Here is a 16885-nt window from a genome sequence, read left to right as displayed (position 1 = left end):
CTCGCCCAAGCGAGGCCCTTCCTCGCCCAAGCGAGATTCTGTCACCCAGGCAAACGAGTTCCAAAATCAAAACTTCCCCTCGCCCAATCCCTTGCCCAGTCCCTCGCCCACGCGAGGCTGTGCTCGCTCAGGCGAGAGTTTCTCGCCCAAGCTACAAGGACTTGGACAGAATACCAATTTTGCCCTTTTCCACAACCGAAACACATTTAAACATGGTTTTTCAAACACCTGCACACAGAAAAGTTCCCAACAACATTCATATACAATATTCAACACATTTCATCAACAATCATATATATTCAAAAGCATTCAACATAAAAATCTTGGGTTTCTTAACACCCAAGTTAACTTCAAAACCTTTGAGATGGTTTACGAGATTCGGGTGTCATATTCGGACATCACTATGTCACGATGTGTTCTCTCTCACCTTAATGAAGCGTGCTTTAACTCGTCAACTAAGGGTGGTTTGGTTTCAAGGTTCGAACACCGAAATCTTCGTAACTACCAAAGTAAAAATTCGTTAGTTTCCGATATTTCTAAAATCGTTACTCAAATACTTAAATCATTTCTCTTTTTCCTCATCGTGATCATACATCCCTTTCATCCATCCGATCCAACATCATATGTTCTTGACCATCCTTTTTCATCGAAAGTTCGTTCACGATTTCCATTCATTTTTAAAGGTACGGTTTTTAGTAAAACTAAGTATCCCGCTTTAAGACATTCTTTGATAATCTTACCATTTTAAAGTAAGTTATTCAAAGTATCATTTAAGAGTTTTATGAGGCATTCATGTATTCATTAACATTCTTTTTAACGAAAGTTTCTATTTTTCCAACTTGTTCCAAGCCATGGTTTAAGGCTAAAAACAAATAGAAATACGTACATTCTCATTTTTTCCAAAACACTTCCTAAAGGTTCCTTTGATTTCATCATCATCCCATTTGTCTAAAACAACCAAATACATGTAATAAAACATTATAAAAACTCAGTGAACATAAGTTGTTCATGGTTTCAACGAAATATTTCCATAAGTTCAAGAACATCACCATTTTCGGTTTTGAGGAGAAAATGAGATAGAAAGCGTTTTAGAAAATTTCAACGGTTGAATATGTTCTCGTCATACTCATGAACAACATACCTAAATCTCATCAACATCCATTGGTTGAATGTTGAAAGATCAAGGATTGAAGATGGAAGAAGCAAATGAAAAAATGAGAGAAAAATGAAGAGAGGATTTACCTTCTCTTAGAAAATTTTGCAAATTAAAGAGTGTGAGAGTGAAGTGTGAAGTGTGAGGGTTTAAGGAGAGATGGAAATTAGATTTCCCTCTATGCAATCATGAAAATCTCCTAGGGTGGCTAATGATGAGCTCATGAGATATTTGAGAAAGTGATGTGAGATTTGCTTTATGGAAGTCAAATCTCACATCCCAATGCAAAATGATCACCTCGCGGACACGTGCGATAAACATGCCCGAGTATTATCAGCCAATACTCGATCGGGTATTTTAAATCGCCCGATCCTAATATCCGATTAGAATTTCGGATTTCGGCATTCCGAGTGAAAAATATTTAGAAAATAGGTATGGGTGTACTCAGGGTCTACATTGACTCGAAATGAAATTACGAAGCCAACGGCGCGATCGGAATTTGATTTCGAGTTACGGAACTCAAAAACCACTTTTTGAGCCGTACCAGGTGAGATTCGGCCCCGACAGTGGTCCAAACCGACTGTCTCTGAAAATCATGAAAATTTACCACTAAATTGGAAATAGAATTACAAGACTAAAAATCAACTAGAGTTTCATCTAATTCTTTACCGAAAATTCCCAGAAATTCACTTTCGAAAATATAATTAATAACAATATTAATAAAATCTTATAATTCAAAATCGTAATATTTACGGTGTTACAGCGACGACGGCTTAAGGTTGAGCGAGCTCTATCTAGCAGCCCCTATTTTAGGACAGTTTTCCGACAAAGAAAATAACAAAAAACATACAATGACATTCTTATCCCCAACAAATTCAACGTCGAGTCACATTATTCCTTTCATCATATCAGCTTTGTTAATTGTAACAGATTTGTTTGTGTGTCACATTAAGTATTGACATGACATTTTCTGGATAGTGTCACATGTACTAGTTGTCATGTCATCAAGTGTAAATTTTATTTTTTTTTTCCCTCACAAAACGACGTCGTTTTTTAAAATAATAATTTTAAATAAAAATAATAATTGTTTAATAAAAAATAAATTGTTTAATACCAAAACAATTATTATAATTTTTTTAAAAATAAAATATTTTCTTCATCTTCTTCACCATAATCTCATCGAAATCTTCCACCTTATCAAATGTGTACCTCACCTCTTTTAGCATCTTCATTGATTTAATTCTCTATGACTCTGAGAATTTGAAGCGTATGTCATGGACGATTTGAGAAAACAAGCCACCAAATTCAAGGAGCAAGTTTCCAAACAACAAGAGCTATAGGTCCCAACACATTTTCAAAGTTTGAATTTTTCAGTGTTTGTGGTGTGACTCCCATTATTTTCTTTTCAATTTCGTGGATGAGTATGAGAAAGTTTCAGAAATTTTATTTTATTGTATTAAAATTTAATAAACAAAATTTTCTAAAAAAATTTTTGTTAAAATTTTTGTCTTTTTTAGTTAAACATATTATTTTTTTTAAAAACGATGTTGTGTTGTGAGGGGAAAATCTAAAAGAGAACTTCCGTTTGATGACATGACAACTTGGTCACGTAAGATTATTCCGTATATGCTACGTCAACACTTAACGTGTCAAGTGAGCAAATTTGTTACAGTTAACGGAATCGAGATGACAAAATGACTAACGTGACTCGACGTTGAATTTGTTGGGAACGAAAATGTCACTTCAAATTTTTAGGAACTAAATTGGTACCCACGAAAAAGATGAGGGCCAAAATGGATAATTACTCTAAAAACTAACTAAAATAATTGAAGGTGCTAACTACAAATTTTGAATGACAAATTTAATAATAGCTCTTCATGAAAAATTTATTAACATTATGGAATGTAATTTAAAAATGATATATTTCTTATCAAAAAATCTCTTATGTTTAACTTTGAATAGATTTTTTTATCATGGAAAACACATCGGTGAAAAACACAATAATTTGAAAAGGATAATTCGAAATTTGTAATGTCTCTTCTTTTTTCTCCTTTATTATTTATAATATTCATTTAAGCATAGTCAAAATACTTGTTGAGAGCAGATAAACATTTTTCTTTTATCTTTTCTATTTATCCATCTTTTATTAAATGGATTTATTTGTTTTAAATATAATTAAATAAGTTCATCTACTTATTATATTTATGTGTTTTAATTTTTTTTATTTCACAGTAAGGAACTAATCTCATTTAGTATGTAGCATTCTCAACAAGTGTCACTCCTAAAAATTTTATATTTGATCTTTTTGTCTATGTTGTAATTCAATGGAGCTTTACACTAATAGACCAATGTCTTTTTTGGTATTTGTTTAAATTTTAATTAAATAAGTTCATTTGATATAAAAATAATAAATATTTTCATTTTAACATTATATTATATTTAATTTATTGACTTTTTCGTTTTTTATATATAGTAATGTAAATATTTTTTACATACATAAATGTTAATTAATTCATTAAATTAATTTTTTTATAAAAATAATATTTAATTTTCTAATTAAATAAATAAGTCCAACTTAAATAATTAAAATTAAGTAACTTTAAAATATTTTATTAATAATTTATTTTGATAATTTAATAGTCACTCATGGTTCATGTTATATACAGTGGCGAATTTTGAACTAAAGTTTAGAGGGGTGACAATATTTAATTACAATTTATAATTAAAATTAATCTAGTAACAATAAAATATATATAATTGTTTGAGAGTTTCAAAACAACATGTTAATTCTAAATAACATTTTAATAACTAAATATGTTAAAGAATTATAATACATATTCATTTAAAGTGTTGTTTTTCGTTCTTTTAAGGACTTAAACCCATTGATGACCGAATTAGATATTAAAAAATTCGTGATTTCGTTATTTTATGTAAATCTATCATTAGTATATTTTGTAATACATTCTACTTGTTACATTTCTTATGATATAGGGGATTTGTAAAATAATATATCATTTTTATTTTAATAAATTAAACAAATTTAATATGTTAATTGCTCCCACCTACCACTAAGAAGCTCTCCCATTGGTTATATATTACTTTTGTTTTGAGTAAAGAAATAATTGAGATCATTAACATTGTCTTTCATTTTTTTGAAAGTGAGGATATCAGTTCATGACCAATGTAGTTTCTTCTGTAATAAATCATTTTTAATTGAAACAATTTCTTTAACAAAAAAAGAAAAACAATAAATTATTTTTTGTATCTAATGAGATTATGACTTGTGTCATTTCTTACTTTCTACTTCGAGTCAAGACATTTATATTATATCTACTATCGCTCAAAGTGGAAAATTAGCTCATGATGAACACAATATTAACACTCATTCAATTAATTAAATTTCTATAGTAAAAGTAAAACAAATCTATAAATAGTTTCAATACAAAAATATATAGTTTTGATTTCCTTATTACACATTGAGATATATGTAAGAGTAAGATAAACTATTGTCAAATACAAGAATCTATATATCTTTAATAATTAAATTTGTTAACAAAATAAACTAAGACTATAAAAATCTATAAAATTAACGAGAGTATCATTTTAATATAAGCGTACATGGTGTCAATACATTTCTCGATTTATAATCGACTTGTGAGCTCAAAATTTTAGTTCAATAATCATATTTCATAATTTAGGTATAAAATAGTTTTCTACGTTTTGACTGCACAAAAAATATAATAATAACTCCAAACCATTTGGAATAAGAAAAAAAAGTATATCCCTTCCTAAGTTGTGAAATTATTGTCATTTTTTAAAACCAAATTAAATAAAAATATTCAATATTAAATATTAAACCTCATCCATTCATGATTGTTCTCTGCACTAATTGTTCCTAACTGGTTTTCTGGTTTATCAATTATGTTTTATATGTTTCAATGAATCTTATCTTAGCCCATGCCTTTAGTGTACGAGGAAGACTTCTATTGCAGGTAATCCATGTTGATGTTAACTAGCTCGTGATGAACATAAAGGGACTAGGATCATTGCATACAAGAATACAAATTCATAACTTGCCTCTGCCTGCATACATTACCCTGTGGCTGCAAGTTACTCTGTTTTCAACTCTAAGACCATTCCTGATTATATCAAGTCATTCTTGATTCATTTTATAAGAATGGTTTAGTAGCAGAACTCTTTGCTTTTGGCACGTGATTAATGTGTTTAGTGTGTTTGTTATTACTTAGTTTGCTTTGTTAAGAAGTTGTTAATTCTGTTACTTCTTTTCCAAGCAAACTCCTTTGGTTAAGCAAGCTATAAATATAATGCTTGCTGTTTTGTTAACATACTGATATACAATCAATAAAATTCAATACATCTTTTATATTCTCTTCACATAATGGAGTCTTTTATTCAATAAGTTATTCTAATACTTTATTTCTTATCATGCATAAGACATATCATCTTGTGTTGTAAGACTACACTAAATTTTCAAGGTTATAGGAACGATATTTATTGGAATGATATTCCAAATTTCAAAAGAGATTAATTTCTTACCAAAAAAAATGAAATAATACTTTTTGTAGTAAAAAAAAATCACGCATTCAAATAAAGTTCGGCCTCTTTTCACGTTTGACGTGGTTAAGGTTAATTAACATAACCAGTGAAGTAAGTCGTAGCATATGTGACGGTGAGACATTATAAGTTTAACAAATATTTTAAATGAATATGTTTATTTATAAATCCTTCATTTTCATATAATGAACACTTTTGCTATTCATCTCTCTAATCTACCTTTACCATTTTTGGCACATCATTTCATTATTGCTATTAATGAATTCATTTTTGTCAGCTAAATCTGTCTTTTTTAGCCACGCTTCAATTAACGTATTTTCCTACTACATTCTTTACAACCCGTGGCTTTTAGTTTTTGGTTTAAAGTTTTATGCACATTTTCCAATCTTTTTTAAACCACGAACGACATGATGATTGATCATTTTATTATGTTATGAACCATAATTGTTTTTAAAAAATAATTCCATTTTTATGCAAGTTTTATTATTTTCTCATGCCCCCTTTAATTTGGTTTTGAAAGTACATTTTGATAATATAGTGAAAGTGATTATTTTACAACATTAACTTCAAACCAAATAAAGAGTAAAGAAAAAATACAAATATTCACAAAAGCATTGAATGAATACTAATATATTATTAGATATAAAAGACTTTCATAGACCCGTGCATTTATTCACTTTGGGTGTATGAGTGTGTTTATGTGTGATTGAAAATGAGGCATGTACTTATTGTAATTTGATAGTTTTTAACTTTTGATCTTAATATATATTTAAAAAAAATATATGTATACATTATTACACTTTTATTATATTATTCGCTATTTTTATTTTATCATCATTAACTTTTTTAAATAGAAATAATGTAAGTAAATATGAAATAATATACTTATTGTATATAAATTTTTACTTATGACCGGGAGCATCTATAAAATAATCATGGTAATTACATTGATCAAATTAGTGACAACCAATTAATATTCTATATGACATCCAACAACCCTCGACCAATATATAGGTAAGACCAATATTTTGTACAAATATAAATAAACATTTGATTTTATACTTAAAAAATAATAAAATAATATTGAAAAAAATCAGCTTTTATGTATTTACTTTAATTGCATGGTATATAAGACTTAAACAACAATATGCTAATAAAATAATAAATTAATGACTATTAACATATTGATAAATTTCATTCATACATGTAATATTTTTATTTGGAGTTAATGAAAAACATTAACATATTAATTGTAGATAACTCAATGTAAAAATTATATATGGTCAGTGCAGATAGTTTATCTTAAAATTATTATATTGATTTTTAATAGGAAAATATTTTAAAAAACTAAAAATATAGTAAATATTTCTATAATATTTAAATTATCAATACAACATTTATAAATATTATAACTATTTTACTCTTACCTTATTGCACTCAATGGTGGAAATAGTTGATTGTTATTACTATCTAGTCTATAATAAGACATAATTTTTTATAAATAAGTTAGACTAAGATTTCTTAACAAATTTATTTAACTTAACATGTTAAATATTAGACTATCCATTAAGTCTAATTGGCTATCATATTTAATTATTTTATATATTAATATTTACATTATTTTAATATATTTAAGATTAGTTATGAAATTTGAATATAAAAAATATATATATAAAAACGTAACTTAATAATTGATGTTAGATAGAAGAATTATTAGTCTATTTAAAGATAGTATTGTTGCCATATTTATAGGTTTCAGAAGATAATAGATTTTTTTAGTAGATTTATTGGACTTTTAAATAAACCATATGTAAGACTTATTTTTTTAAGAAAAAATAATATTTATATTGACAATGTAATTCTTTTTATATTGTTATTGTATCATTAACCATTCACATTTAATCATTATCAACTCTTAAATATAAGTAATACAAATAAAAAGTATAAAATATATTCATTGTATAAAAAAATTTATAACAATTTATATAGATATTATATATTTTTAAACATGTAAACCAACCAAAAATAATATTATGTAAAATTATACACATCATCTCTCCATTTTTTGCACCTATAAAAGAGTATAAATAAGTTAAACTAAATAAGTATAATTTTTAAAACAAAGAGCGATAATAAGTATAATTAAGTTAAACTAAATATGATATATTGACGAGACATATCCAAATAATATATAAGTGAATATATATATTAAGAGACATTTGTCTCTCATTTATATGCACATTGCAGAGTACAGATCATGAATAGATTCATAAATCATAATACCATATCATATATTACAAAAATTCTGATATAAATAAGTAATCTTTGGTTTCATTCTGAGTCTTCACTATCGAAGAAGTGCATAGTCCTGTTGGTTCATTTTTCTTACTTTACTCAGGTAATCTCTTTTTTCCTCTTCCCCTCTTTTACCAATTTTCACAAAATGATTTCATTACCCGTTGGTTCAATTTGAGAAAAAAAATTCATTTTTGTGCTCAAAATTTGGTGGTCTTTGTACCCCATTTGTTTCAACATGATTTGCTTGTGTTACATTCTTTGAAGGCCATGGCTTTTAGTTTTTTGGATCAAGTTTTTGTCTTTTCTGCTTCCTTGTATGTTATGCATATTTTCCAATGATTTTTAACCATTTTTTGTTGATAAAACAATGTTTTCTGTTTCATTGAAAGGAATTGTAGCTGAAACATTGCAGAGTAACAGTAAGGATTGTTTAAAAAGAAAACAAAAATGTTTATTTTTTATCCAAGTTTCATATTTTAGTACCTATTTTTTAATTTTCAGAGAGTGAAAATTTTGACTTTTGGGGTGAGTGTGTGTTTATATGATGTTGATTCTTATACTTAGCCTTTGTTTGATTTGTTTTAGTTTAGCTATGACTGAAGACATCAAGAAGGTTAATCAGAGTGATCACATTGATCGAATCAGTGACCTGCCAATTAATGTTATTGATGGCATCTTACAGCATTTGCCGATTCGAGATATTGTTAGGACTAGTATTCTGTCGAGGAAATGGCGGTATATATGGGTTTCAATCCCACACCTTGAGTTTGGAGATGAATTTTTTGACTACTGTTATAACAGAGATATTGAACACCAAATTCCTAATATTATCTCAGATATTCTTTTAGGACACAATGGTCCAATATCTAAGTTTACTCTTAAAGTCCCTTGTTACTTTACTTACAGAATCACAAGCCTCTATAAGTGGATTCTGTTTTTGTCAAACAAGGGCATTAAAGTTCTTGTGCTTGTGAACCATAACCAGGTTGATTCAATACCATCTCATCTTTTCTCTTGTCAGTCCTTGACTTCGTTGAAACTCGACCAATTTAATAAATTGTCACTTCCGCACAATTTTTGTGGCTTTAAAAATCTGCTTAGCCTTCACTTAATTCATGTTAGAATTGATTCCAATGCACTTGAGAGACTTATCTCGGGTTGTCCGGTACTTGTCAAGCTCATTATTTCTCATTGTGTTGGTTTTGATTGTATTAATGTCTCTGCCCCTAGTCTCAAGGTCTTACGCATATATAATGAAGGAGAGATCAAGTCAATCGTTTTTAAGAATGCGACGAATTTGACTGACCTGGCACTCACTATGAGTAGACATATAAACACTGAGCGAGGAAGTGTCACTGATTTCATCAATGGTTTGCCGAAAATTGAGAGGCTTCATCTTAGAGAAGGTTACATCCAGGTAAGAATACAAAACCGCTAACACGAGTCCATTTATAATAGCTTGATAGATTTTTATAAAACTATAGAATAACATAATTCTACATGGAGTTCTTTTTCCACAAAACCAAGGGCTAACAGTAGAAATATGATTTAGGTTCTGAATGTCTGGTCTCAGTTTTTTTTACAGTTTTTCACATCAGTTCTTCCTATTCGGACACCAGATTTGATTATTGTTGGTCGGCAAAAGGAACAAATTTGCATTTTTATTTACTGTTGAATCTTCACAATTTGGTATCTTCTCTTATATGTACAAAATTGTGTTATTTCTGCAAATACATCTTATAGTTATGTTGTTTGGATGCATAGGTCCTGTCTTCAGGTAACAATCTTCGGACGCTTCAAAATTCAACCAACTCCTTAAAATGCCTGGAATTGGTTGGTGTGGATTTCAATCGATCCGGAGAACTTCTGTTTATTATTTCCTTACTTAAAAGTTCTTCCATCCTGAGGGAACTTGTTATCAAGGTGAGCAAGTAGACCTATGCTTCTTAGTTTGTTTATTTCCTTTTTTCGAATGTATTTTAATTCAATATATATAACTTTATAGAGCTATACCGTGCCTGTGGTTCCGCCATCGGACTATCTTAAGGCATTATACCTCAATAGCTATTGCCTTAGTCATCTCGAGAAAGTGAATATCACAGTTGGAACTGCCTATGAGCATGCAGTGTACCTGATACGGTTTCTACTTGCGAGTTCTCCATCATTGGAGACCCTTACATTCAAGGTTGGTCTTGGTCTGAATCAATCAGATGCGCCTACACTACTTAGCATTTCACGAGATTTGTTACAGTTCGGACGAGCATCGCAAAGAGCAGAAGTCAAGTTTGTTTATCATGGCCTCACTTAAAAGTGATTGTATTGTTTCAGCCTTTAATTCCTCAATCTCTGGCTCTCTACATGTGTCTTGGTTTGTTTGGTTTTGTTTTATTTAGTTTCTGTTAGGCTTTGTTCTAGTCCTAGTTAACAATATGATTATTAGTGCATGTAGTTTATATCCATTTTGAAGTTGAAGTTATGTTATTTCTTGTTTCTATGGTAAAAACAAATTATTTAGGAAAGATCAATAGTTAAAGCTCTCTAGTAATTTATGTTCCAAAATGAGACTTCATTACCTACTTACTACAACTTCATTTCATACTCATCAACCACTAGGCCATCATTTAATGTGATATTTCTTTGACTCACGTAGCTTATGGATGTGTTATCCATGTCATTGTCAAGTACTGCATAGTTGTGACTTATAAGGAACGAAGATCATTAACATTCCAGTCTCAATCTCCTCTTCCGGTCCAATGAAAAAATATCAGTTAATTAAAAAGAAATTTTTTAAAAAACATAAAATAACATTTTAATATTACTTGAAGAAATTTGATTAGATAAAAACATGATGACATAATCATTTTAGAACAAGATCCTGTTTGACTTATAAGAAAGGTTTTGCAAATTTGTACTGAATAAGGTGCTACTCTTCACGAGGGTATATAAGCATTAAATGGAATATTCAACAACTTTCTCATACTAATATTTAAGAATTGATTTTGGTTCTCCAAGAGACATAAATGCTCTCAGTCCCTCTTTATCTTAAGGATGTTAACTTCAATAATAAACTAGCATGTGAGATATCTTTTTGCTGCATAATTAAAAACACACATGTTACTCATGTATGAATAAGTTAACATTTCAAAAGAATGCTAAGTTCATAGAAATCTTAGCTAAAGAAAAAAAAAACATCAAGAGATTAAGCAATGTAAAGATATTGAAATGAGGTTGAAGATTCTATGTTCAATGATGAACTTAACATCTGCTTATCACTTGTCTCAATCTAAGATGATCCTCTTTCGTTATCTTTATTTATTTATTCAGGATTGAGAAACAAAATCATATAATAAAAGTATATTAGCAAGTAATTGCAGCAAGCTTGAATTTCAAAATGATATATACAGGAGTTTGACAACCATGTAAGTTTCTAACAATACAAAACTAATCGTTAGATCAAAGATATCCATTTATCTATGTATGGAGGCTATAAGTGCTCAGAACTTGGAAAGTTTGTACTGTAATGAATCATTGAAAATTTGAAATGGTTAAAATAGTTAAAATGGTAGTTTCTTACACCAAATAGTAATCATTTAACTTTAATCAATCAGAAACTACTTTTACATCTTAAATCAGTCATAAAAGTTAAAACTGTTAGTTTTTGTATGCAAAGTGTAATGATTAAGAAAGAGTTAAATATCAATATTTTATCAATAAATATAATTTTATGATAAGAATATTATAAGATCATTCGATTTATATAGTTGACATACCTAGTGTGACAAACATGTTACTTGTATGTTGTATACACAAATATGCACTACCAATATGAATTATATACACTTTCATTGCATCATCTATCATTCATATTTTGTTATCATTAACCATTCTAAAAAAGTAATACAAATGAGTAATGAGTAATACAATGCCTATATAAATCTTTACGCTGTCAATCCATTAATTTTATTCTTTTCTGACATCTCTTATGTTACACAAATATAGAATGAATATAGCTTGAAGTTAAAGCATCATGGTATACTAACTTAACTTCTCTACTAAAATTAATTGATTTAACCACAACACTTTACTACAAGAAATGGCCTACAAAAAAGACAATCAAACGGGAAAAGAAAGGACCAAATGTACAAAAATATCACAAGTACAAGTAAAACAGATTACATGCAGGAGCCAAAAACAGAATCATGCATAAAAAACCTCAGCAATTCTGACCAAACGCCTCCAATTCACAACTACAGAAGTCAATTAAGAGCATGTTTTGAATGCTTTGAATCTCCTGAAACCTCGGAAAATTCTATGTCAAAAACAAATTATAGAAAAAATCTCCACTTTCTATGAATTACTTCAAAACAAATTGAAAGCAACAGTTCAATTCCTCAACTTCTTCCAAAAATAAGACAACCTAGGAGGGTAATATTCAAGAACTGGGGCACACAAGCCAAAATTATAGCCAATCCAACGTATTGGCATTCATACCAAAAGACACACAAAAGCAGGCAGCGTGTCTTATGCAAAGAAAAGAAACATTCATACCAAAAGATTCCAAAAAGCGCGTGGAGCTTCTTATGCAAAGAAAAGAAACATCCATCACATATATACATTGCATAATAACAGGCAAGGAAAGATAAGCTAATAATATTGATACAGAAGTAACCGGAATTCATCAAGAACTAAATCTAAATAAAAGCTCTACATGATATAAACGCCCCTTAGCTAAAGACATGATGGTACAAATAAAGGTTAGCTCCCTTACTATTCACTTTTGGAAGTTCAAAACAAGTTTACTGAGGGAGCAGGAATATATTTTCTAGGAGCAGCAAATGTTTATCAGAAAATGACCAGACCATCACAACTTCCGATGACCAAAATCATTACAAAATCCTAAATAAATGTTATTCTTAGTCCAGCCACTACTCATCATCATCATCGTCATCATCATCCTGCACACAAGAATTCAATGAATAAATCGGATGCAAAACATTAAAGGACATAAAACTAACATGACAGACAAAATACTGAAGCAAACCTCGTCACTTCCATCATCATCTCCATCATCCTCATCATTCACCTCTGAAATTGATTTCTCAGACTCTTCTTCATCTGCGGCAGCAGGACCTTCAGCCTGATAAGTGATTAAAAAACATGAAAGATATTAGTTGCACAAATCCCACACATAAAAAATAATAGTAATGATAATTGTTAATTCGTAAAGATGGGCATACCTGTTTTTTGTTATAGGCTCTCATGTTCTTCTCATACTCCACCTTCCGTTTCTCTGCCTTCGCCACATAAGGTGCTTTCTCCTAAAACCATATACATTTGCTTTAATACCACTATCAAATCAAACGGTAGTCCAAGCATAACTTAAGGCTTACAAACAGCAAAATACGTACAGCTTCGGACAGGGACTTCCATTTTGCTCCAGCAGCCTTGCCAACCTGAAATTAATTAAACAAAACATTTGAGAAACACATCAGTAAAAAAAGCTCATCAATTAAGATCTTCATCGCTACAACTGAATTCGTAAGATTATTATTATCATTACATAAAAGCAACATAAAGAAACTTACAGCAGACACAGCTTTGTTGTCAGGATTTTCTTTGTTGAACTGCTTCCTAAACTCCTCCCTTTAATAATCACACAAGTTTAACAAAATACCAACAAATAAATAAATTACAGTATTACACAACACATGAAAGTAGTGTTCAACACACAAACAAAAAATGATGTTATTATCTATTCTCTTAAGCAAATGCTAATCCCATAACTTTTCTATTCTACTTAAAAATTCCCCCAAACACATAACATAATTCATGACCTATTCTAGCTATTCTGACACTCATCGTTACCGGATAAAAATCGGATATCTATCTACCAATACAAAAACAAAACTAACTTCATGGTCCAAAATCAAAACTATATGCAAAAAGCTAGTCAGATTTTGTTTTTCAGACTGGGTTACATGAAAAAACGGTTTCTTATTTCTCTAACAAGGTTAACAGATTCTGCGAATGCGATTGATAATCAAATATACGACACGAAAAATACATATTTACCTTTGTAACAAAAAAAGAAAAAATGGGAAATAATAAATTACATGAAAACAAAGAAGGCACTAGCAGGCCTCTTAGGTTTGTTAGGGTCTTTAGCGGCTTTTCCCTTAGCTGGTTTCCTTGCTGGTTTTGCAGCACCTGCACCTTTCTTATTCACAGAAAGCCTGAAACCACAAACACACACAAAAAAAACAAATAAATCAATTAATATTAAATATAAATATAATCTAATACATAAGTTCCTCAATTTTCAGATCTTAGATCTGAATAACTCTGATCTGATTCTAAAATAATAATTATTTGGTGTTTTATGAAATGAAATGAAAATGAAAATGAAATGGGAGTTACTTGGGATCGGCTCTTTTGGTTTCGGTTTTAGATTTTCCACCCTTCATAGTTTGCAACTGGAATGAAATGAAGAAATTGGATGAGTATTGTGATTTTGTAGCGTAAGATTAAAATGAAATATAGAATAAAGTTTGAAGAAGAATATGTGTCTAAGGAACTTAGTTACCTTATGAGAGAGAAAGCGAATGGGTTAGGGTTAGGGTTTGGGTTGAGATGTGGAAAGGTGTAGATATTATTATTATTTAGTTGTGACTTCTGAGGCCTGTTTTGGGGATTGTGTATATATTGAAATAAAATTCAATTGCATGACAAATAAAATAAATAAAGAGTATAATATTTATGTATCGAATAGAGATTTATATATGTTCAACATATCATTGATATTTCATTTGAATTATTTTTATTTGAGAGATAATAATGATTGAAAATAAATGATATAATGGTAATATAAAAAAAAAATATACTATTGTTATATACATTTTTTTCTCATAAATGAAAAACAGGCGGGGGTTTAAGAGGGATTTAACAAAATTTAGTGGCATGTGCCCATGTCAAGAATCTCTGCCACCAATTTTTTATGGCTTTGGCAGCCTTATTTTGAAGCTACCCAGGAAAATATCTGGTTAGGTTTATAGATATTAATCAATCTTTCTAAGAGGTTAAAGATTTAGAAATTATAAAATGGACAAAAATATAATACAATATTAGTTATTTGGTAACATTATCAAGTAGTTAATAAGCAAGTTTATACTATTAGTATATCATCCATCATTTATTTGTATTATTTTTTTTGAAGAGTTAATAATAATTAAATATGAATGATAAGTGAAACAATCATTATTTAAAACTTATACACTATTAGTATATATGTTTTTCTCTCTTAATAAGCTAGTCAATTAGTCTTTTTTTTGACAAAAAAAAAGAGTTAGTATAGAAAATATTAACCAGGATATGCATATATTTTATTTGATGTTTTCTTTCTTTTTTCAATATTAGTCCAATTTTAAGCAAACTGAGTCATGATTGAATTGACTATAATCCTAAATAAACTTTAAATTTCCCTTTCAGGAATTCAAGACTAGTAAGCAAGTAGTATAGGTCTCCCTAATGCTATTCATTGAGTAATGTCATTCCTATCTATAAGTCCTTCACCAATAAATAAATAAATAAATAGAGAAATATTCAATGGAAATGGAGTTAGTTTTGCATATGGTTGAATGAAATATAAAATTTGGATAATTTTAAAGGTGCAGAGGAGGTGAAGATGGAGAGCAAATTCATTCCCAACAACTAGTTGATCAAGTATTTGATAAGGATCCCCTAAGCGTGAATTACTTAAGATCATTGTGACTAACACCCAAGTCTAAAATATAGGCAAAAAATTGTTTTGAAGTTTGTTGAACAACACTGGTCCTTGAAATGAGTTCAACTCCTCTCCAGTACTGGAGAAACCAGTACTGGAATATGAGGTTGAGAATTTTTTAAAGAGTTTTTATTTATTTTTAATAAAAAATAATATGTAATCATAGTCGATAAAAAAAATGGTCACATGTTATTATCCTATCCAGCACTAGACTCTCCAGTACTTGAGAGGATACATTTCCCTTTGAAATAGCGTTTCCCTTGGGGATAGTCATGTATTTTATAACATTTATTGGTTATATGTCATGGATTCTCACAAAACTAACATATATGTCTCTTGAAGTTGCCATGATTACAGGTTCTAAGAGAATGTGAATAAGAACCATTAAAATAATCATATTTGGAGCAAGTGCGACTAACATACATGTTGGGAAAATGTTCCATGCCTGCTCGGAGGTGATTGCATGCATAATCATCTGATCTTTGACTAACCTAGTGATAAAAAAGAGGGTGATTGGGCTGAGGTTTGGCATTGGTTACATCAATGTATCCTTTTAGGGCTTCCTTGAGAGTTGAGTTTTAGAGGAGATAAAATGAAATGAAACATACCTTTGGACTATAGAGCAAATGATTGTACTTTCCGGACAGGATAGTTGAATCCATTCAACTTAGTTGAATGTTTAGAATTTAGATCACTGAGATTTCTAGCGGTTTTTGTAGGCACAGTAGTGGTGTTATTAGAGAACGTTGTTAACTCACAGTGAAGGTAGGATTGGTGAGCTTTTCATCAAAACCTATTGATACCATATAATAAGACTATAGGGTGGTAAAGGTAGGATGGCTGAGCTTTTATGCACACAAAAAAACGGAACAAATCTTTGGTCTAAAAGTATATCAGTCATAAAAAAAACTTAATTATTGAACTTTTAACTAATATATATATTTTTTCCACTAATCATAAATGTCACATAAAATTGTACACTTTGTAAAGAATATTGGAGAGGCAAGTACTTCAATTCCCTTGTGTTTTTTGTGACAAATATTATTCTTTATATTTCAAATGATAGATACATCATGAAT

General features: G+C 29.4%; 2 protein-coding genes across 5 annotated transcripts; one reads left to right on the top strand and one right to left on the bottom strand.

The window, feature by feature from the left end:
• LOC109353600 (F-box/FBD/LRR-repeat protein At1g13570-like) lies at positions 8032-10502 on the top strand. 2 transcript variants are annotated; one of them, XM_019595931.1, is made up of 4 exons: positions 8032-8126; positions 8617-9443; positions 9791-9949; positions 10032-10502. In XM_019595931.1, exons 2-4 carry the CDS (start codon positions 8619-8621, stop codon positions 10332-10334), a joined length of 1287 nt encoding a protein of 428 aa, XP_019451476.1. In that variant the 5' UTR covers positions 8032-8126; positions 8617-8618; the 3' UTR covers positions 10335-10502. The 2 variants fall into 2 exon arrangements, with proteins under 2 accessions (XP_019451476.1, XP_019451477.1); XM_019595932.1 differs by having other exon boundaries at positions 8612-9443.
• Positions 12650-14672, bottom strand: LOC109355246 (HMG1/2-like protein). 3 transcript variants are annotated; one of them, XM_019598288.1, is made up of 8 exons: positions 14610-14672; positions 14444-14499; positions 14140-14259; positions 13612-13669; positions 13435-13479; positions 13264-13344; positions 13067-13163; positions 12650-12983 (listed from the first exon to the last, which is right to left on the bottom strand). In XM_019598288.1, the coding sequence occupies exons 2-8, from the start codon at positions 14488-14490 to the stop codon at positions 12952-12954; spliced, it is 480 nt and encodes a 159-aa protein (XP_019453833.1). In that variant the 5' UTR covers positions 14491-14499; positions 14610-14672; the 3' UTR covers positions 12650-12951. The 3 variants fall into 3 exon arrangements, with proteins under 3 accessions (XP_019453833.1, XP_019453834.1, XP_019453835.1); XM_019598289.1 differs by having other exon boundaries at positions 14444-14508; positions 14609-14636; XM_019598290.1 differs by lacking the exon at positions 14610-14672 and having other exon boundaries at positions 12650-12981; positions 13068-13163; positions 14444-14586.

This window comes from Lupinus angustifolius, chromosome LG08, assembly GCF_001865875.1.
Source record: "Lupinus angustifolius cultivar Tanjil chromosome LG08, LupAngTanjil_v1.0, whole genome shotgun sequence".
In the NCBI taxonomy this organism is placed as follows: Eukaryota; Viridiplantae; Streptophyta; class Magnoliopsida; order Fabales; family Fabaceae; genus Lupinus; species Lupinus angustifolius.
The sequence above is the reverse complement of the archived record's forward strand: the minus strand, read 5'-3'. Positions and strand labels throughout refer to the sequence as shown.

Bases quoted from the DNA above. Each gene is read 5' to 3' on its own strand.
- LOC109353600 (XM_019595931.1), top strand. From the start codon at position 8,619: ATGACTGAAGACATCAAGAAGGTTAATCAGAGTGATCACATTGATCGA. The intron at 9,444-9,790 runs GTAAGAATACAA...TTGGATGCATAG, and splicing joins TTAGAGAAGGTTACATCCAG to GTCCTGTCTTCAGGTAACAA. The intron at 9,950-10,031 runs GTGAGCAAGTAG...ATAACTTTATAG, and splicing joins TGAGGGAACTTGTTATCAAG to AGCTATACCGTGCCTGTGGT.
- LOC109355246 (XM_019598288.1), bottom strand. From the start codon at position 14,490: ATGAAGGGTGGAAAATCTAAAACCGAAACCAAAAGAGCCGATCCCAA. The intron at 14,260-14,443 runs GTAACTCCCATT...TTGTGGTTTCAG, and splicing joins ACCAAAAGAGCCGATCCCAA to GCTTTCTGTGAATAAGAAAG. The intron at 12,984-13,066 runs TTTGCTTCAGTA...ATTCTTGTGTGC, and splicing joins TGATGATGGAAGTGACGAGG to AGGATGATGATGACGATGAT.